Here is a 22118-nt window from a genome sequence, read left to right on the forward strand (position 1 = left end):
TTTATTTTTTAATGTTTTGGGCATCCAGCCATATGAAAAGCCATTAAGAAGTAAAAGACACCACTGCTTTACTAACCGACAGCAAACAGGCCATAAAAGGAAAAGATCAGGAGTTGTTGACAGATTATCTTTTTTGAAAGCAGAATACCTGGTTAGAAATTCAGTTTTTATTCTCATGTGCATATATAAAAACACATTTTTATTGCAAATATTTCTTGCCACCTCACAGCTCCAGGGTCCCCAAGTTTAAACCTGTGTAGGCTACTGTGCAGAGCCATGCATGTCTAATTCTTTCTCACCTCCCAAACATAAGAAGATGGTGTCCACTATAGCAGATGACTCAGTGTAATCCTCATGCAGCTGTCATTATTTTTCTTTTTTTTTTTTTTTTGTTTCTTTATGTTACTTTTCTGTCATAGGCTGCTTGGTGGATATATAAGATTGCATGGTGTAAAAGTCTGTTTTGAATCTTGTAAACCATCCTGGTATGTGGATCAGCTATAAAATTACCTGTAAATGTGAATGTATATGCATGGTGTAATGTAATAATTCAAACCCATTTTTACATTTTGTATTATTGTGTCTTTATGTCATGTATGAAATATATTTTGTGATACACATTCAAGTCAGTATATTTAAAGAGGGAATTAATATGTGATTATCATGTCACTTAAAAACAAATTGTGATAGATGTGCTCCGCCACTATTATCTTATTTAAAGAGAAGAAAAACTCGAATAATAAGAAAAATAGGTGTTGCAGGGGTCTATAAAGATGGTGTGTTGAATGATTTTTTTGGGTGCTTACATGGAACTGCCTTGCTTTATTTCTGCTGAATACAGTCTTTGAAACCACATCCCTCGATCCTGAACGTAGTTGTTTCACTTACTTTGTTACTGTTTATAACACGTGGCCACGATAATGTTAAAGTGAATGAATAAATCATTAGTTAAATGAATAGAAAAGGTTGATCACGCAAACACGTGAAATCCAGATGTTTGGTTGCTGGACAGAACATGTTCCATTCATTGGCTCTCTCGCGGGACACTTTCTCCAATGACATTTCCACACCGGAACCGAGTCGTTGCCTCTCTAGCGCACACCACGCCCCTTTTGTAGTTTTTGCACGTTTCCGGTGTGTGACGGAAGTTCCGCTCGCTGAGAGGCGTGTCCTGTGTGCGTCATGACGTTATGAGCGCCGCATGATGTTATGAGACAAATCCGAAAAAACATCAAAATCCAAAACAAACAAATAATTAACAACGTTGCTAGGTTACCAATAGGTCACCAAACGAGACCCAAAGTGTCGAGCAGCAATTGGGAGGCACTCAGTGAAGATTTCACTGTAATTTGTGACCACTAGAAAAAAAATCGTGAGTAACATACACTTAGAAATGACTTATTTGTTTGCATATTGCTGCTGGTGTTTTTCCGTCTCATTGCCCCCACCCTTTATTTATGCACGGAATTGTGGGATATGTTGTACCAGCGAGTGATAAGTCTTCTAAGCTTCACCAGAAATAAACCTGAACACAACCCGGACACTGTAGTCAGAGTGACCTGGTGCTCTCGTGCATCCAAATAGAGGCTTTTTAGTGTATATACAATTTAATTAATTTGTATAGCGCTTTAAACAATGGACATTATGTCCTATTTGTGGACATTAATAGGTTTTAATATATGAATGTATATGTTTGCCCATACAAGCTTATCCCTAATTAGCAAACCAGCGGTTACAGTGGCAAGAAAAACCTCCCTGAGATGGTATGAGGAAGAAACCAGACTCGAAAGGAAACCCATCTACAACTAGTTCCATCATTGTTGAGGGGTGCTTTTCATTGCCGAACTGTTTATGCCAATTGCAGTCTTAAGTTATTGTAGCAGACTCTTTGTATGAATTACAATTCAAATCCATCCTTTTTGACTTGCTCAGTAACTTGAAGAGCAACTCCATCCAGGTCGGGATGGATCAGGCGAATCCGCAAAAACGAAAGAAAGGGACAGGCGGCTTTTTTGTTTGTTTTTGAACACACTCCAAAGCCTATAAGTACTCTTGCACTATTATTCTCCCAAATCATATAATATAATTTACCCCGGAACCTCTCACTGCCTCACACTGTCATCAGCTGCACACAGTGACCTGTGTGTTGGTCTGTGTATTTCCGCAATTATTTTAACGCTGATTTTCTGTCAGCTGATATAGTTTTAGACATAAAACACAACAGCTGATATCCCACAATAATCGCCGCATTTGTTCTTGAACTATACAGAAGTAAATACCTGTACGGTGTAACTTTTTTTTTTTAAGAGAGGGGGGGGGGACGCACATGACGTAAGTCGCAGTCGGTTGATGACGCAGTACGTCTCTTTGTTGGCTCGGGCAGCAGCGTCCGATCTGTTGTTATTTTTTCTGCAGCTTCAAAAACAGGAATGTTAAAAGACTAAAGTGTTATTTCTCTTCCCCCCTCCCCACAGGTTGTCCTTTTCTTTTTCCCCTCAAATCGCTGTTTACAATCATACACGTTTACACACACACCATATATATTCACAATATATATTTACATACTGTGGCTTGTCACGATCCAGCGTCGATCTAGTAGGAATGGACTCGGACGAGGGTTACAATTATGAATACGACGACGAGGAAGAAGAGTGCAGCGAGGATAGCGGTGAGGACGAAGCCGAAGACGACACCTTGGAGCTCGGCGACGTGGAGCTGGTCGATCCCGTGGTGGCCTGCGCCGATCGCGACGATTGCGGCGAGACCGGCGGCCTCGGCCCGGGACAGGACGAGGAGGACTACCGCTTCGAAGTTCTCACTACCGAACAGATACTTCAGCATATGGTCGAGTGCATTAGGGAGGTCAACGAGGTTATTCAGGTAAATGTTCCTGACTTTGGTGCGCTTCTGGACAGTCTTCAGAATCTCAAAAGGCTACTGGATCGGGGCTGGTTTATTCGAGACCAGGCGCCTTTTAAGATGTACACTATATTAGTATACACGTACATCCAGTGATCCTAATGCTGAACTGCTTAGGACAACTAGCTAGTCAGACTGCTAACTAGCTGTTTAATTAGGTAGTGTCCAAACGCCCTGATAGCCAACCATGACAACTCCTTGGACAGCTAGCCTAGCTAATCAGTTGTCACTTCACATAACCAAGCAAATATTAATTAATGGTGTTCGCCGTAGATTTTATGAGATATTGTAATCTAACAGCTTGCTGTTTTCTATTCTCTGGCACACTCTTATCACTTAGCTAATTAGGTAGTTCATTAGCTGCCTGCTTCCCTACATGCTAAGAGAAACTCTTTCTGAGAGACTGCTTTACGTTGAAAAGCTTACAGACCCTCAGATATTTTTCTCCCTAAATATATGACCACATCCGGTTTCCATTAAGTTGTTTCCACGCATTTTTGTGTCTTGCTACTTTTTGTGTGGACAGAAATATCAGTTGGGCAGTAAAGGAGCTACATGGCTAACACGGCTACACAGGCTGTGTTTTGTCACGACAACATGGCGGTGCTGGTGCTGGATCATGGCCGTTAGGCTTCTTAAATGGCTTAAAATGTTCCATCAGCATCCAGGACAGATTTAAAGTTGAGCTATTTATACTGTATTAACTTCAGAAATTATGTGATTACTAATGTTAGGTGTGTTTGTTCAACTATGGGTTGTTTTGACCAGGCCAAGAATCAGTTCGACTGAGAAACATGTTAGATTGAGACAATAATCTTGTGTGTAATGAGACATAATCACAAGGGCCACAAATCTTTTTAAAACCTCTAATCCTAGGATTATTATTTATATAGGAATCATTTAATAAAAGAGTTTGTGTATCTAAAAGATTGTGTCATATGTTTTAGCTGCATAGTTCATATTGCAGGTCACATGTTTCCACTATCATGTTATTAGATTGGGTAATGTTTGGGTCACACACATGTTCTGCAGTCTTTAGTAATATCAGTGTCACTGTGGCTTGTTGCTTCTTGTCCAGTTTTGAAAACACAGAATCCCAAATCAGAGACTCAGTGATGAAGTTGTTCATCCGCCCATCTATTTATAGTATGTAGTTCATGTCAGAATCATTTTATGAAGTGTGACCTGCAAGCTACATCAACACAGGGAGTCGGTTTCTCTTGGTTTAAAAGATCAGTTTGTGCCTTTGTGTTAACAGGACATGGATAGGATTAACAGCAGATTTTGATTGAACTAATTTTTCAGGTGATCAAAAATATTGGACCATGAAGCGGACAGGTGTTTCTTGATCATCTGGTGGCCCTGTTAGATTGATTATTTTAGCACAGATTGTCTACTCTTGGTTATAGCAGTGGGTCTGTCCTCTAAAGACTATATTTATTGTTAAAATGATAAACCATTAAGTCAAGAAAGCAGTGATGATGGGTTGGAAATTAAGTAATTTTGAAACTAAGAAACCTGTGAAAATTTATTTCTCAGGATTTGGGCATTCAGCAAGCCATGAAAAAGTAAAAGACACCACTGCTTTACTAACCAACAGCAAACAGGCCATAAAAGGAAAAGTTGTTGTTGGCAGATGATAATTTTCTTTAAAGCATAATACCTGGTTAGAAATTCAGTTTTTATTCTCATGTGCATCATGCACAGCAGATCTTCTTTTGCGAAGTACTTTTTAGTTATGTTTAAATATATAAAAACACATTTTTATTGCAAACATTTCTTGCCACCTCACAGCTCCAGGATCCCCAGTTGAAACCTGTGTAGGTCACTGTGCAGCGTAACAGCAGTTCTGTTTATATTTGTTTGATGCCTATTACTAGAATTAAACCAAGCTTCGTAACAAGAATTGTGTGCCTTGAAGGTCTCTTTTATGCACCTTTAAATCTGTTTAGTATGCAGGCTGCAAATAGAAGTAAAGGCGTAATTGGATTTTAGCAATGAAAAATTAAATAAAATGTGCTTCACATGGCTAATGCTCTGTTTAGGATGCAGTGCTATTATTCTGTTGCTACTTAATTCATAAACAATGTGTACTGTGGTCTAATAAAAATTCTGTATTTACAGAATCCTGCAACAATCACAAGAATACTGCTTAGTCATTTCAACTGGGACAAAGAAAAGCTTATGGAAAGGTAGACATTTTAAAATTAATTTTGTCAGTACTAAAGCTTAGCTTACATTTTGTGAATGTTTATATATTTTAATATATATATCTCAATTGATGTAATGTTTGAATAAGTCACAACCAGTTTGTATTTTACAGGTACTTTGATGGCAACTTGGATAAGCTGTTTTCCGAGTGTCATGTCATAAACCCTAGCAAAAAATCCAGGACGCGCCTCATGAACACTCGGTCGTCAGCTCAGGATATGCCATGTCAGATCTGCTATCTCAACTATCCTAATTCGGTGAGTGCTGTTCAGAGTAGCATACATTTTTAGTTTTTCTGTTGCCAGTTTAACTTTGTATCCTGATATTTAAATGAATTACACCGTTGCAGTGGTTGTTGGCATTTCCAATAGATTGCATGGCAGGAATGGATCTCAAGGGAAAAATCTCTGAGACGTGGGGGTTTCAGCTGATGAGCTACTACTAAATGAGCATGTTCAGCCATGAATAATATTCTATGCACTAGTTTTGCTCTTTTTTATTCTCTGATTTATTCAAATGATGTATAAAGCAGCAGGATAGATGAACAGAAGATCTATATTGTCTGAAGGGGATCTGAGAGTTGGCTGTTTTTTGTGGGTGCACATTTCTGCATGTTTATGTATCAACTTTTTTTTACACAAGTTTAATGTGGGAGACACCATTAGACCATGAAAAAAAATCAGGGAGGTAGGGATCAGAGAGTTTCTGTCTCTCCCCCCCCCCTTTTTTTTTTTATTTTATTTTTTTTTATTTTTCCAGGCTACTTCATCTAACCTAGACAACAATGCAGCAAAATGTATGACCTTTAATCAGTCTGCAGATTTCCACACTTTTTTATTGTTTGGATATTCCCTTCAGAATAGGAATATCAGCATTGTTTTAGACCTCATTAAATTATTGTAAATTATTTATTTTTAACTGTAAGCATGAAAATGGTATACTACTAGTGTCTCACCTGAAGTTGGAAGGCTTAAACACAACTCAAAATATTCCTCTATTCAGTATGTTTTTAAATTCAAGCTGATACTTTTAATCATTGTTTGTGTTTAAACCGCTTATTAATATAAAATGACCATGCCTAGGTGTGACAAACCTTAAGGTTTTTGGTCACAAATGCTAAAACTATATAGTGTAACCTAAAAACAACAAATAATGTATTTTCCCACACTCACAATCTGATCCACAGAATGGCTTGACCTATTGATAATGCCATTTGTAGTGTTATTTTTTCAAGCTTTCATATGTTTCATTTTGCTTAAAAAGGGCAGAATACTTGTTTTTTTTTTCTTTTCCAAAATGAGTGACTATGTAAAGAATCACATACTTCAGAGTGTCCTGTTATTGTAAACAATTAAGCTGATTACTGCAAATCTTCACAAAAACGTATTCTATTGGCAAAAAGAATGAACACATTAAAATCCTCTGTTCTTGGCACTTACCTGTTGGAGGGACTTAAGCTGTGAAGATTTTGCTCATTGGTTTCCTGACTTTTGTGAAGTGCTGACAAGTGCTGAAGATGCCTTCCATAAATATTGAATAAACGTCTCCTAACAGAAAGCTTCACCAAATCCATGACAAGACATTTAAAACATGTTAAATAAAGAAATAAATATGCTGGAAAAAAGATTATTAGCTTAAGTATATGCAAAGCATCATGCATACAAGTCCCTGTGAATGAGCTGCTACTATACAAAGAGGAATGTCTTGAATGAGTGTGTTTGTTTAATCCTGTCATTAACATTACTGCCTCAAGTAGGGTCTACTGCCTTTGTGGAAAATGAATTAACACCTTCTGACCCAAGAGAACAGAATTCAAAAGCATTGCAATTTAATATTTATATAACATGGCAAAACCCTTACAATTTTCATATCATTTAATCTTGCTTTCATTAGCCTGCATTGTCAATCCAGCTATCTGTAAGTGTGGAGTTTGATGTTTGCAATTTCAGTGTGAGATTAGCACTGGACATAATGCATACTGGCAAGTAGTATGTATAAGAGCATGAAATGATAACTCGCCCTCTAACATTGCAACATTCATCATGCCGTGACATCAGTTTACCTGGCAACCAGTTCAACTTACAGCGACTAGAAGATATGTTACAGTTTATGGTTACAACATGGACCATACCAAATTCCGGAAGAGTATTTAGAGATCTAAGTCATCAGTGTGCAACAATTTATACCTTTTGTAAGAAATCCTTATTATAATGCTTAAAAAATACCAGTGTAAAATGTAGACATATCACTGGTGTAAGTTATCTATCCAGCACTGTTGTAGTGATTTTAGTTTTCTTCCAACATGATTGTTTCTGGGAAGATGCACAAAGTTTGAGAATGATTGCTTTTCCCCCATCATTTTGTTGGCGTGCTCGGATAAATTTCGTAGTCAGTAGCCTGAAACTCCATACTGACAGAATGCTTATGCCTAAGAAAGTTGTGTACTAAATTCCCATGGGGTTTATGGCTGCTTAGAAGGAAATGCTTTGCTCATCAAGATGATGCTGATTTACAAAATTGTGGCTTGCTAATTGTAAATGATACTGGGTAATACTACAGATGGTGGGGTGGTGTTATATACCGCTGTGTTTGTGTTGTTTGTTTTGTATTGATTTATAATTCTGGTTGCAGTACTTCACTGGTTTGGAATGTGGGCACAAGTTCTGCATGCAGTGCTGGGGCGACTATTTAACCACCAAAATCATAGAAGAAGGAATGGGCCAGGTACAATCTCTCTTTTTTCTTTCTTTCTTTCTTTCTTTCTTTCTTTCTTTCTTTCTTTCTTTCTTTCTTTCTTTCTTTCTTTCTTTCTTTCTTTCTTTTCTTATTTATTTATTTTATCTCAAATCTATTTATCTACTTTCCAACCCCGGTCCAAGAGTACCTCCTCTCTAGGGTGTCCTAACACACACAATTCTCAAAGAGCTATTATGTAGCTGATATAATAAATCATGAGTGTTAAGAACATGGAAAGATTAAAATATGCAGAACAGGGGTTACTCTAAAAGCAGGGTGGGAAACCTGTTATCTGGGCAATTGTAATGAGGTCATTATGTGAAAGTTTGATTTCCTCACTTACAAAGAAATGTCATAAGTGAACTCTTGGGAAAAAAACAGTAGATTTGGGTCAAGGATGGCTTTTTTTTCTTGTTGTAGTGTATATAAAGATAATGTTGGGTTTTCAGGCTCTTCTGCTCTGTTGTCTCTCTGAGAAAAGATTGTTTGATTTGCATTTTAAAAATATCCATAATTCTTTTGTCTAACTATAATCCATGCTCTCATTTTAGACCATTTCCTGCCCTGCACATAGTTGTGATATCCTGGTCGATGACAACACAGTTATGTAAGTAAAATTTGCGGTAATCCGCAGCGGGACAAAATGTTCAGGAATGTTAGGAATAACATTTGTGTTCAATAGCAAATTTTAGTTTTTAAAGATGTTTAAAAGGAAGATACTTTATCTTAAATATTAGTACATAAGCATAACACCAAAGCATTACAATTTAGATACTTAAAGCAGAATATTAAAATGTTTCTTTCTAAATATGAATCTATTACCTTTACTTATTTCTAATGTGATTCCTCTTACACACTCATCAGCTTACACGTGTACACCAAACACTTGTATGGCAGGAACAAAATGTAGGTTAATATAATTGATATGAGCTATATATTTGGGCTGTCAATTGATTACAATATTTAATCACAAATAATTGCATGATTGACATGAATCAACTTGTAAATAGGTGTTACTTAATCAAATTTTTTTTATCTGTTTTTAATGTACCTTAAATTAATCATTTTCAAGTTTTTATACTCTTATAAACATGGGCATAGACAACTAAGAATGCTTTATGCAAATGTATGTTTATTATTACTGAAACCCAGTGGTGAGCCATCAGAAGTACTGACCTACATTTATAACCTAAATTCTAATATTTGTTCCATGAAATTGTATTACTTTATTCCCAACTGTTTATTCTTTATTTTGTAGCGTTTCTCTTGGATGCACTGCTTCCAGTACTTGTATGTAAATGTTAGATTTTTTTGTCCAATCAGATTTCAGCTGCCATGTTAATCTAATCTGCCCAGGGTCTTCAAAATCAGTAGTGCTGGCCGATGTACCATAGACAATATTAGCAATGGGTTTCTTTAACCAATCAGATTTCAAAGCGTTAGCATTTTTTCATCCTCTGATTGGTTGGTCAGAGCGAAACTGTTACAGCCAAGTTCGACTGGCAAAACACGTCTGTAGCGATCTGCACACATTAATACATCAGAGTTAGACTTTTTTCGATGCCCACAATGGCTGACAGAGGAAGATAAATTGATTTGGTCTCAGAAATGCTTAAAAATCCATTTTCAAGAAAAGCTAGACATCGTGAGAAGAGGTTGTCCAACCCTGATGATAGCTAGCTTGTCTCAGCACAGGAAAGGGTTTGTTTGCCACTTCCAGACCAGTGCCTACAAGCGGTACCGATGGCTTGCAGCCTCTGAGGAGTGTTGCAAATTATATGAATATGCATTATAAGTATGCATCTCTGGTGAGTAGGTTGTATTTTATTTAAATTGTTTGTTTTTGTCATGTTATTAGACAAATATTAATTCTGAACTGCTCCAGATGATGTAGGTGCACAGTTGGGGTTGTAGTGTAGAGGTTTGGAGCTTGCTTTAGTAAAAATGGTATTCACCTTCCATATGCAAAATGCCTCTCTTTCTGTAATGCCATGGGTTGTTGTTATGCGTTTTTGTATTGTATTGATGGTTTCTATAATTGTGACGTGATAGTGGTGGTATTTAGAGTTGGATTAAGTCGGTTAAGTCCCTACTGAAGGCCCAGGTACCAAATGCACAGCCCGCCACTGCTGAAACCATACTCAACTTATAGTATGAAGTCAAAATATTCTTGTAAATGTTTTAAAGCAATTATGGTGTATTAAATTGTATAAATTCAGGACAAAAAAAAAAACTGAACTTTTGCTATGTTTTCACACGGACAGTTTTAATTGCCAAATATGTGCATCATGGCGGATTTGGGTGCTTGATTTGAGACTTGGTGCATCAGTAAAACAAATATTTAGTGATTAAAATAAAAATTTCCGTGTTTATTTTTAAATGTTTTTTATCTGAGTAAAGAAAGTACATTCTGAATAAATGTGTTGCATTGAAGGTTCTAATTTAGCATCTTTAATATTTATGTATATTTTTTAATCAAAATTGTCAAACAGATATGCACTACATTAATCGTTAATGCATTAATGCATAAATTTTGACAGCCTATATATAGGAACCTGCAAGTTCCTTCTGAATTTTCTCATTTTTAGGGTGTGGTCCTAATCTAAAGCCCTTTGAGGGAAATTATTTTGAAGAAAGCAAGTACTCATTGTGAATAGCAGATGTATGACACATTTGTGTGCACAGAGGATAATCGGTTGCCTCACCTTGGTGTAAAGCTCATAGTAATTGTATTAACCTACATTTTGTTCTTGCCATACAAGTGTTTGGTGTACATGTGTAAGCTGATGAGTGTGTAAGAGGAATCACATTAGTAATCAGTAATAAGTAAAGCTTGGAAGATTTATAGTCAGAAAAATCAACATTTAATTATTCTGGTTTTGTTTTTAAGTATCTAAATTGTGATGCTTTATTATGTTTATGTGCTATTATTTAAGGAAATACAGTGGAACCCCGTTGGACGAGCATAATTCGTTCTTGAAAATTGCTCGTAGGTCCATTTGCTCGCACGTTCGAACTGATTTTCCCCATAGGAATGAACGTAAAAGCGATTTAATCCGTTCCGAGATCTCATCCGATCGCTTTTTGTTCACTTAAAAAGTAAAAAGTATTTGTAGCCTGTTTTAACAAACAAATACATCGCATATTACCGTAATGTAAACATAATTTAACACTTACTCATGTGGTAGTGGATGATTGTGAGTTTGAGACGTGCGCTCGTAACCTCCTCGGTTTTCATGGTAATTCTATTTACTTTCTTTTTCACAGCACCATCGCTGATTTTCTTGGGAGACATTTTTCAAGATTTCTAGTGAAATAAAAATATAAAACTAAAAAAGTTACTGTGGGGGAGCGTATGAATACGGGAATAAGGAACGCCACAACAGGTCAGGTGCAAAGGCTTCACAGCTGCTTAGTGCCCCACGCAGCACGCACGCACACGCACGCACACACACACACACACACACACACACACCTCCACGCTCTCTTCCTTAAATGCACCCTCCGATCACTGGAAATAGGAGAACAATCATTAGGTCACATTAACTTCAGGTGAGGCAATGCCCTGCCTATCTGCAGCTGGACCCGCCCTCCGTTCACAAACCGCCGCTCGGCCATGCCCCCGCTGCCACAGTTACGTTTTTGCTGCACTGAACAACGAGAGCGACCGAGTGATACGTCATCAACTAAGCGACTGATGCGACCCGAAAACGGGGACCCGGCAGCGTGAGTTTGCTCGTGCCTTCGAAATTTGCTCGTGAAACGGTAAAATTTTGCGAGCGAGGTTGCTCGTATCACCGTTTGCTCGTACTATAGGTTGCTCGTACAACGGGGTTTTACTGTAGCATGTTTTTTTTTTTTTTTTTTTTTTTTAATTAAATGTTCGTCCTTCTAAAGAAATATGTTTTTGCAAAGTAATCAGTGACTGTATGTAATGTAAAGCAGAGATCAATGCTTTTTTTTTTTTTTTTTTTTTTTTTATTTATTTTTTATTTTTTTTTACTACACATAACTGCTATGAGCCATTGCTCCTATGATAGCCTTTTTTCCCCCCCTCTCTCTTAAGTACATAAATGCAGCCTGACATTACTGAGAAACAGCAAACCCCTCCATCCTGAAAACTTTACTAAAAAGTGTAAAACCCTCTGAAAGTACTGAGAGTGAAATGTTAAATTAACTTCTAGTCACAGAAAACTTATAGCGTCAAAGATGATGTGCATTTTAAATACTATAGACCTACTATACTATAGAAACCATAATATGATGGAATGTAATCATGTTATCTGACAAACAACTGTCAAGCCTGATGTCAGTGAATATAAATCAGCATCATTTGACAATCAGATTGGAAGATTCAACAGTGCAATGACATGCAGAGAAATAAATGAGTAGAAAGCAAAAGCTTTATCGAATACCTGTAGCTGGTCTTAACAAAAGTTTTCTCACTAAATGCATGTTTGAGCTGTCAGTACTGCTATGTACAGGGTATAATTGCTAAATCAATAAAATTAATGCTTTACATTAAAAAGAACAATTAGTGTAAAAGGAAATGTTCTACACCTATTCTTGTGTAAAATGTATATTGTGCAAATGAGATGTACACTGGAGATCAAAATTATAGAACAATTGAACAATTCTGAAATAATGTAATCTTCACTGCTCAACAGAGTTTCTGTCCTGTCTATACCATTCAACCAGAACACCTTTTCCACAAAATAACTAAGGCATTTCCAAAAAAAAAACCATTATTTTGCTGAAAACACACTGATCAAAATTAGAGAGCAATGACTGTAGCATGGAAAAAGATTACAACAAAATTTTCTGAAGGTTACAACAGACGGCAATTAGTAGGAAGTGTACAGGCCTCTGCTCTGAATGCCTTTAGCACATTTGCGGCCACAGGACAGCACTAGTCTCTAACTTTGTCACCAAGGATTTTTCAGAGGTTCTCTATTGGGTTGACGAACAGGACTCTGGGCAGGCCATGTCATTATTTCAATGTTTTCAGTTTCAAAGAACTGCCTTACCCGTTTTGCTGTGTGACATGGAGCGTTGTCCTGCATGAACACTGCGGGCTGATTGGGTGATGAACGCAGGGAAGGAACCATATGTTGTTGAAGAAGGTTCTGATAAACATTTGCATTCACTTTACCATGAAGCTGTATAAGAGGCCCAACTACTGCTGCAGAAAACATGCCCCAAACCATGACACTTCCTCCTCCACTTTTCACTGACTTCTTTACACACTTTGGGTTCAGTCAGTTTGTCGCCGAACATAATGTTTCCCATCGGACCCAAATAAATTAAACTTGCTTTCATCACTGAAGTGAACTTTGGACCAGTTCTCCTCTGTCCACACAACATGCTCCTTAGCAAAGCTTAGTCTAGCCTTTTGATTCTTTCTGCTAATGAGAGGTTTGGTCACTGCAGAGTGGGCTTTCAGTCCAAATGCTCTTAAACGTCGAGACACTGTATGACGAGACAGATCCAGCGCTGAACTGGTGAGCAATTCCAGCTGCAGTGTGGAAACAATTGCCCATTGAGATCCTCCGCAGTATCCTGTCCTCTCTTGTATTTGTCTTCCGTGGACGACCAGCCTTCTTGGCGGACTTGAATGAGTTTGTGATGTTGTAAAGATTCAATATTCTTGAAATCACAGATTTGGAATGACCAACTTGTCTTGCTATGGCTGATAGGGTCATCCCTTTGGCCTTCATCTGGACAACCTGCTGCTGGAGGCTTTCAGTCACTTTAGAACGGCTCACCATCTTGCAGAGTCAGTGACACTGGAAGTTAGGCTGCCAGTTAAATAGGGGTTGACAGATAATCAAGGAAATTAACACCAGGTACCAGATTAACACCATTAACTGGGAGGTATCTGAAAGTGTTCTCTAATTTTGATCAGTGTGTTTTCTGCAAAATAATGTTTTTTATGGAAATGCCTTAGTAATTTTGTGGAAAAGGTGTTCTGGTAGCATGGTATAGACAGGACAAAAACTCCTTCAACTGTTGAGCAGTGAAGATGACATTATTTCAGAATTGTTCAATTGTTTATAAATTGTTCTCTAATTTTGATCTCCAGTGTACATTAGGTCACGTATTTAGGGTCTATGGGGACATCAGGTAAATTGGACAGTTAAATTTCCTAGTGGTTATTTTCATATAAGGTACAACAGGAAATTGACCTCAAAAGTTCTAAGGTAAAAATATGAAATGTTTTCCCCCTATATACTAATACAATTGGCAAATGTATTCCATATATCTAGGTGAAAGTACAAAATAGCATGAAAAATAAATATGTAAAATAAGCAGAACATTAGCTCAAATCATGTTGAGATGTTCAAGGTTCAATCTTAAATTGCATTATACATATATTTCATAAAGAATATCTTTATAATGTAATTTGATAAAACATGAATTTATTTTATTATATTTATAATTTTTTTTTTCTTTCAACTTTTGAAGATGAACAGCTGATCAGAAAACAGCTTTTCATGTTTTTAAGAAACCATAAAACTCAAAATATAGCGTAGTTGAATAATAGTGCAGGAGGTTGAACTTTCACATCCAGAGAGAATGACTTTTTTTTTTTGTAATTAAATTAAGATGTCGGGTATAAAGTGTATTATCTATCTATCTATCTATCTATCTATCTATCTATCTATCTATCTATCTATCTATCTATCTATCTATCTATCTATCTATCTATCTATCTATCTATCATCTATCTATCTATCTATCTATCTATCTATCTATCTATCTATCTATCTATCTATCTATCTATCTATCTATCTATCTATCTATCTATCTATCTCGAGAGAGTATAACTATTTTTTTATTATTTATGTATTTTTGAAAGTGAGCACGATAGATTTATATTCTTTGTGTCTTTCCCCCCTAGGCGACTGATAACAGATTCAAAAGTGAAGCTGAAGTATCAGCATTTAATAACCAATAGTTTTGTAGAGGTATGTGCTTCTGATTTCTTCCTAGCTTGTCTTTAGTTTACTGGAGTCACCCTCAGCGTAACAATGACTTAAAATGGTAATTTTTAACATCTTGTTTGAATAGTTATTCAAAAGAGTATTTTGCCTGTGATTGCATACATGGAAATGTATTTTATTCAATCGCTGTTTTGTCTTGTGCAAATTGAGTTTTTCTTTTTTCTTTTTGTTCAGTGCAATCGACTGTTAAAATGGTGCCCGGCTCCTGACTGCCATCATGTAGTCAAAGTCCAGTACCCTGATGCCAAACCTGTTCGCTGCAAGTGTGGCAGGCAGTTCTGGTAAGTGGTCTCCAATCCCCACGTTTTCGTATATAAAAAAGTGGCTCCAGTATCAGTTGAAGTGGCTGACTAACCAAAACTCATGGGATCCCATCCTCACTAACCCCATGTCACCTTGTCCACTCGTCTCAACTTCCTCTTTGACGTTTCCTCCTTAATCCCTCTAACTAGAACAGCACACTGTAATAAAGCGATTTACCCGCAGTGGCCCTCTTCCATTCACTCACCGATTACTGCTGATGTCACTGATTTAAGTTGCCTTTTATGTTTTAGATTATCATCCTGGATGACAATGCAGAATTTGAGAGAACTTTTTCTAGTTTTTCTTTCAGATAAAAAAAAAAAAAAAAAAAAATTTACTCAACCATGATCATTTGTTGACTCAAAAGTATTGTCCTTCAAATTCCATTGTTCATTGTTTTAACTCAAAAGGCCGAACTTTGACTTTGGCCAAAGTAATAAATACTTTTTTGAATATCTGTTCCATGTCACAAAAGTCATTTAGTTATATGCATTTGTAATGTTTTTATCTAAAATAGCTTGCTTTTGGCTCATAAATGGCCTGAAAAGATGGACCAGGTTTACAAAATTTGGACCACCGATTGTTCTTTGCTCATTTATGGCTGAAATTGTTGTAGGTAATCATACTCTCTTTTCTTACGAGCAAAATAAGGTTGCATTGTACAGCATTATACAAAGTCTGTTTCTCATGCTGTCTCATATATACAGTTCAGAGTCAATTATGCATCTCACCAGCTCAGAAGTACAAAAGAGATTTCCTTGAAATAATTGTAAATTGCACTGCAGGCATAATGCCATTGCCTGCCCCTAGAAAAGATGGCACAGATTATATGTGTCTTTTCTCAAGGTTCGTGTAAAAAAAAACCTGACTAGTGTGAATTGAACGAATGAGTCATGAGGCAGACGAAACCAATGAATTAGCTGCCTGAAGTGTTAAATAATAAACGAGTCGCCAGCCTTATGAATTGAAACGCTTGGCTCCAGTTCTGGAAAGATTAGTTTTCACGGTGCTAGACTTCTGTCATTCACTGTGTTTGAAGAGTTTTACTTGACACTTTATTTATTATTATTATTATTATTATTATTATTATTATTATTATTATTATTATTTTATTTTATTTTATTTTTTATTTTTTTAATTAGCCTGTTCTCTTATCACTTTGAGGACTGGATTTTGATGTTTGTATATTAGTATGAGATTGCATTCACATCTAAGACCATTTCCATTTCTCCCCTCTTCCCTATTTCTTCCAAGTCAGAAGTAATTCAAATAAAAAAGGACAGAACATTGGACTTTAGAAATTCATATATTAAGTTGTGTGAGAGACTGGAGTCTGGGCTTTCTTGATAATAATTATAAAGAGGTCATACTGAATGCTGTGCTTTATGGTGATTAGCTAATGCAGTTCTATTTATTCCCCAATGCAGCTTTAACTGTGGAGAGAACTGGCATGACCCAGTAAAGTGTAAGGTATGAAAAAGAATGTTATCTCTTTTTGCTACTTAGAAATGCATCTTGCCTCATTCTTTAAATTGTCTGTAGTGGTGGATGCATGGATGCATGCATGCAACAAGCTATCCAGATAATCTAATTGATTAGGCCTCTGATTGATCTTTCTTCAATTCTCTAAAAAGATGGTTTTAAAAACTGCATATGTTGCAGGACAGTTCTATGTAAAGAATGTGGAAAGTGCTGTTAAAGATGTGTAAAGCTTTGGTTCTGGTGAGACATGTTTCTTCCCTTAGAGGAGATCGGCAAAACAGACACTACCTCTCTCTGTGTCTGTGTTAAGAGCATCTCTAGAGACATGCTTTGTTATTGCAGGGGAAGCCTTGGCAAAAACAAAGGAAGCACCTTTCCCTTTGCGTCTTTTTGACGCAGATTTGTCTCTTCTTTACATGAGATCATACTTAACTCCTCCAATGCAGTTACTAATTTAGTTACTTGTTGCTACATCTAGTACTCTGAATTGTTTGGAATCAATCCATTTGTTTTTTTTTCTACTTCTAGTGGTTAAGAAAATGGATTAAAAAGTGTGATGACGACAGTGAAACATCCAATTGGATTGCAGCAAACACTAAGGTCAGTGGTTTTGGTTGATCTAAAGTTTTCAGTGTTCTCTACACTACCTTGTATCTACATCAGATCACATTTCACTTGTTGTTCTGCAGGAATGTCCTAAATGCCATGTGACCATAGAGAAGGATGGAGGCTGCAATCACATGGTGTGTCGGAATCAGAACTGTAAAGCAGAGTTCTGCTGGGTCTGCTTAGGCCCGTGGGAACCGCATGGATCAGCCTGGTGAGTTCAGTGTTCCATGGTTTTGGGGTTCTTGAGGGTTACATTACCTGGTCTACTTGATATGTGTAAATAATTAATGAGTAGCCTTTTTTCCTGGGGGGGAAGAAAAGCCTGACTGCATTTGTGATTGTTTCAGGTACAATTGCAATCGCTACAATGAAGATGATGCCAAGGCAGCTAGAGATGCACAAGAGGTAGGCAGTTGTATTAAGGAGTAGTTACAATTACAGTGAATCCTTTGCAGAACTTATGCAGATCTGATGGAATTTTTTTGGCTGAATGCTTTAGTTTCTAAGCCGCTTCTGGTAACCGATAGCTGTTCATGTGCGTGCACTTTGCAGCGCTCCAGAGCAGCCTTGCAGAGATACCTATTTTACTGCAACCGCTACATGAATCACATGCAGAGCCTGCGCTTCGAGCACAAGCTATACGCACAGGTCAAACAGAAAATGGAGGAGATGCAGCAGCATAACATGTCATGGATCGAGGTGCAGTTCCTGAAGAAGGCTGTGGACGTGCTGTGCCAGTGCCGCTCCACGCTCATGTTCACATACGTCTTTGCCTTCTACCTCAAAAAGAACAACCAGTCCATTATTTTTGAGGTAAGATGCAGATCTCATAAGGTTGTGGTACACGGTTTGGATTATTTTAACTGGTGTTCGAGGCTGAGCACCAACAAAGCTGATCTGTAAACATGTGTATGTGTGTTTCATGCTTTTTCTTTGCTAGAACAACCAAGCGGATTTAGAGAATGCGACAGAGGTGTTGTCTGGATACCTTGAGCGGGACATTTCCCAAGATTCACTGCAGGACATTAAGCAGAAAGTACAAGACAAATACAGGTAAGTGTCACTGACTTTCTGTATTCAAAACCATATTGAAAGGGTTTTATTAAAACGGTATTGAAACCTTGCACCTTGGCATTATATGACTGGCTCGACAAATAATTTGCATTGGTGCTTCATTGTAACATGAGTATTTTACAGAAATGTGATGTTTTGTCTCATGTTGCTGAAGCTGTAGCTCTCATAGGGAATACATAGTCACTGGTTGCTTGTTAATTGGCTTAGCTGTGTTTTATTTACATTCGCTTCATTCACTGCATATTGAATTATTGGTTTGGATTAAGTGTACACGTAGGACCGAGCTATGGAATGAACCAATAAAAGTATTGGAAAGTGCAAATCAAAAGCAAAAAGTTCGAGATTTTGAACTACGCTGTTCAAGTGGCACACTTTGTTTTCTTCCATTTAGCAGGATGAAATATGAAATGCCACATCGAATTTGTCATTCACAGGTCTTCTGTGTAGATGTAAACCATATGCTAGACCTGTCCATTGTTAAAGTTTTTACTTTCATTATAACATGGTTGTCACAAAACTGATCAACTTCCACATTTTTACAATTATACGGTTCAGTCATCTGGAAATGAAAGCTTCTAATTTTAAAAGTAGGGAATTTATTTTGGCTTGAAAAATAAATGCCTCTGTCAGCCAGATGAAACTTCAACATGATAATGACCTACAAACGTATTGGAATAAGTACTAATAAAACAAGTGTTTAATATTGAACATGTATGCCTTTAACGGAAGAGAAATTGCATTTTACCAAACTATAAAAGCTTTGAAATGTTTGATCATTATGCACAGCATTACGTTTGGAAGGAAAACTTGAACAGATAAACGTCTATATAAAATTTTCACTTTCAGTTATTGTTGCATAACATGATTCTACAGTACTGGTTATAGGGCGTACTTATTATTTCTCATGTAGTTCCTGAATATGGGTTTACTTGTGGGGGAAAATGGTAGATATCGAAATTCGAAATGTTTTTTTGGTTCTCGGAGGTCAGTCGGTTGGCTGTTTTTGGCTGAGGTCTACACAACTGCTTTCTGTCTTGTCGAGAACAATATTTTAATCCAATTTATATAGAGAATGTGTAATCCAACATATTTTGCGTATAACTAGTATAGAACTTATTAGATACCATGAGTTAATCAATAAATTGATTAATCAAAACTATTTGGCCTATATTTTAATCAAACTCATTCAACCTATTTACTCCAAGTAGACAGTAAACTGAATACTAACCTATAAAGTAAAATAGGGCTTGACTGCCATGATTGTGTCAATGAAAGTAAACAACCATGTATGAGGCAGAATGAGTGGGTTTATTCTGGTAAAAAAAAAAGAGGAAGGAACTCAGTCGATGACAATAGGGACTGAAGAAGACATGGGAGTGTAATCGAGGACAAACACAAGAGGAGGAGAGGTGGAAGAATGCACAGGAGGGGGAGACTAATCAGAGAATAATCAGCAGTGAGAGATAGAATGGGGGAAGTTAAAGAATAGTTAGTAGGAGAGCAGTAGGGAGGAGGATAGGGAGAAGATATGTAAGAGAGAAGGAGGAGTTGATGCAGGTGTGTGAAGACCATCAAAATCTTCATTATCAGTTGTGTCTCCTGGTGAAAAACAACAAGGAGGTCAGACGAAGTCTGTGTGCCCATCTCATGTGTAAAAGTGCGTTGCATGATGCGAGGAGGTTGCTGGGGAGTAGAATTTAAATTGTCGATACTGTCTTCGAAGAATGCTCCTAGGAGCTGGTCCGGAATGTTTGCGAGAAGAAAAAAGAGTAACTACCAGATATGGAATCTTAGGAAGGGGAGGAGAATCACTTGTCAGAAGATAATGGGAAATGAAAAATGTAGGGGGGGAGAGAAGATCCTGTTAAAAAAAAAAAAAAAAGAAATAAAGGGGAACTTGTGTAGGAGAGGAAATTCCAAAGGATAAAGATTGATAACACAAACAAAGAACACAACGGAGATCGCATCAGGGTGTATATATTTACTTGAGATTGAGTGACCATCTTTCATGAGCTCATTGGAACGTGATGTGAATGCAATAAAGAGGTTTGCTTTTCCTCATCCAAGGCTGAAGATCCTTCATTGGTTTTTGAGGTATATTTTATTTAATTCTATTATTATTAAGCGTGTTACATAAGGAATTGACTACAACAGAGTGTCCACCTGTGATGTGTCCGCTCAGAGAAAGGTTCTGACTTCCCACAGTCCCCATGGCAGTGTAACTCGATCCCGCTTAGTAAAATGTTTTAAATGTAATGATGAATGTAATGGTTTGTGTCCTACATGACATTAACTCTTGTGCGCAGATACTGTGAGAGCCGGCGGAGAGTTCTACTGCAGCATGTGCATGAAGGCTATGAGAAGGACCTGTGGGAGTACATCGAGGACTGAGGCAGCGTTCTCCTGCTAGACTCTCAACTTGAGCGCCGATGCAACTGAACCTGGGGCAACTCAAAATCTGAGCTTCTGCCCTATTCCCTCCACCATTCTGCAAATATTTAAAAAAAATAATAAATAAACAAAAAAAAACATAAAAAATAAAGTGTACATCAGTATTGTTAACAGTGAACAAGCGTAAAGGCTGAGATTCAAGAAGAGCAAAAAAACAAAACAAAAAAAAATCTTGTCCAGACTGGTGTTGTAACACTTCTTCCCCATTTATGACCTTTTCATTGACGTTTTTAATTCATTTAACCTTATTTTGGCTTGTTTGTGTGCGGACAGTGGACTTTTTTTCATAATGGCTTTAATTATCCTGATCATGTCCTCTTGCATGGTCAGGTTCATGTCTGGGTTGCTGAATGTTTCCTGAACGCAAAAAAAAAAAAAAAAAAAAAAAATCAAATTGGTATTTTTCAATTTGTACATAATGCATATGCATGGGAGCAGGAGTGGCACGTGTTTGCATACTTTTTAAATTTAAGGAAATATTTATTCTTTACAAATATTGAGGAAAAATAACTGATGTATATTTGCTGTGTAGATTGAGGACCTTTCCCCCCTTCCCCTTGTTTATCCCTTTTCCGAAAGGTTTCGGACGTTGGATGCTTAACCCAAAACAGGAGTCCAAATCTCCCCGTCATTCTTTGCACTCTGTGAAACCGGAGCCTGGTTGTAGGAGACTGAAGACTGAACTCTGCCAAAACAAAAAAAAACAAAACAAAAAGCAGTATGCCAAGGAGGAATGTTTAGTTTGCTGCACATCTAAACTAGCTAAAAGCAACGAGAACTCACTTGTCAAAAAGAGCATGAGACAATAGAACGCTATCATTTTCACCTACTTGTATGGAGAGTTGTTAGACAAAGTACCTGTAGGAATACACGTCAACCACAAAGAATATGGCGTTCAACCCTGGGCTCTCCTGGTTTGTAGATTTATTTTTTGTTCCCCAAGTAAATAGATTTTGAACTGTGATTTCATTTAAAAGTGATAGCTTTTGGAAACCGAAACTGAGTGACATTCACTCATTATATTTATATAAATATATCTAAGGTTACATGCACACAAACACTACTATTATAAATACGTTTGCATGGATGTAACCTTTTATATGCTCTGCATCTCTCTCTTAAGGTTCCTGTTCTTCCCAAAAAAAAATTTTTTGGTGCAATTGATTGGAAGGTTCGAAGGCATCGACATGTATGAGTGGAACTGTTTAATTAATAGCATTAGTAAAAGCAGGCCGTCTGCACTGAGCCAATGTCAAGCACATGCGTATATTGAACTGTGCAGATCTGGTAGTCCGTCATCTCGCGTTTTGCTGTGAAACTTCATGTTTA

General features: G+C 37.2%; 1 protein-coding gene across 2 annotated transcripts; it reads left to right on the top strand.

Moving 5' to 3' along the window:
- Window positions 1-1118: 1118 nt before the first annotated feature.
- arih1 (ariadne ubiquitin-conjugating enzyme E2 binding protein homolog 1) lies at window positions 1119-21504 on the top strand. 2 transcript variants are annotated; one of them, XM_083552094.1, is made up of 15 exons: window positions 1119-1372; window positions 2475-2880; window positions 5044-5111; window positions 5243-5387; window positions 7762-7854; window positions 8418-8473; window positions 14768-14834; window positions 15045-15151; window positions 16601-16643; window positions 17184-17255; window positions 17345-17475; window positions 17612-17669; window positions 17817-18077; window positions 18205-18317; window positions 20645-21504. In XM_083552094.1, the coding sequence occupies exons 2-15, from the start codon at window positions 2602-2604 to the stop codon at window positions 20727-20729; spliced, it is 1578 nt and encodes a 525-aa protein (XP_083408220.1). In that variant the 5' UTR covers window positions 1119-1372; window positions 2475-2601; the 3' UTR covers window positions 20730-21504. The 2 variants fall into 2 exon arrangements, with proteins under 2 accessions (XP_083408220.1, XP_083408221.1); XM_083552095.1 differs by lacking the exon at window positions 1119-1372 and adding an exon at window positions 2334-2474 and having other exon boundaries at window positions 2586-2880.
- Window positions 21505-22118: the final 614 nt, after the last annotated feature.

Source organism: Silurus aristotelis, assembly GCF_946808225.1.
Source record: "Silurus aristotelis genome assembly, chromosome: 10".
In the NCBI taxonomy this organism is placed as follows: domain Eukaryota; kingdom Metazoa; phylum Chordata; class Actinopteri; order Siluriformes; family Siluridae; genus Silurus; species Silurus aristotelis.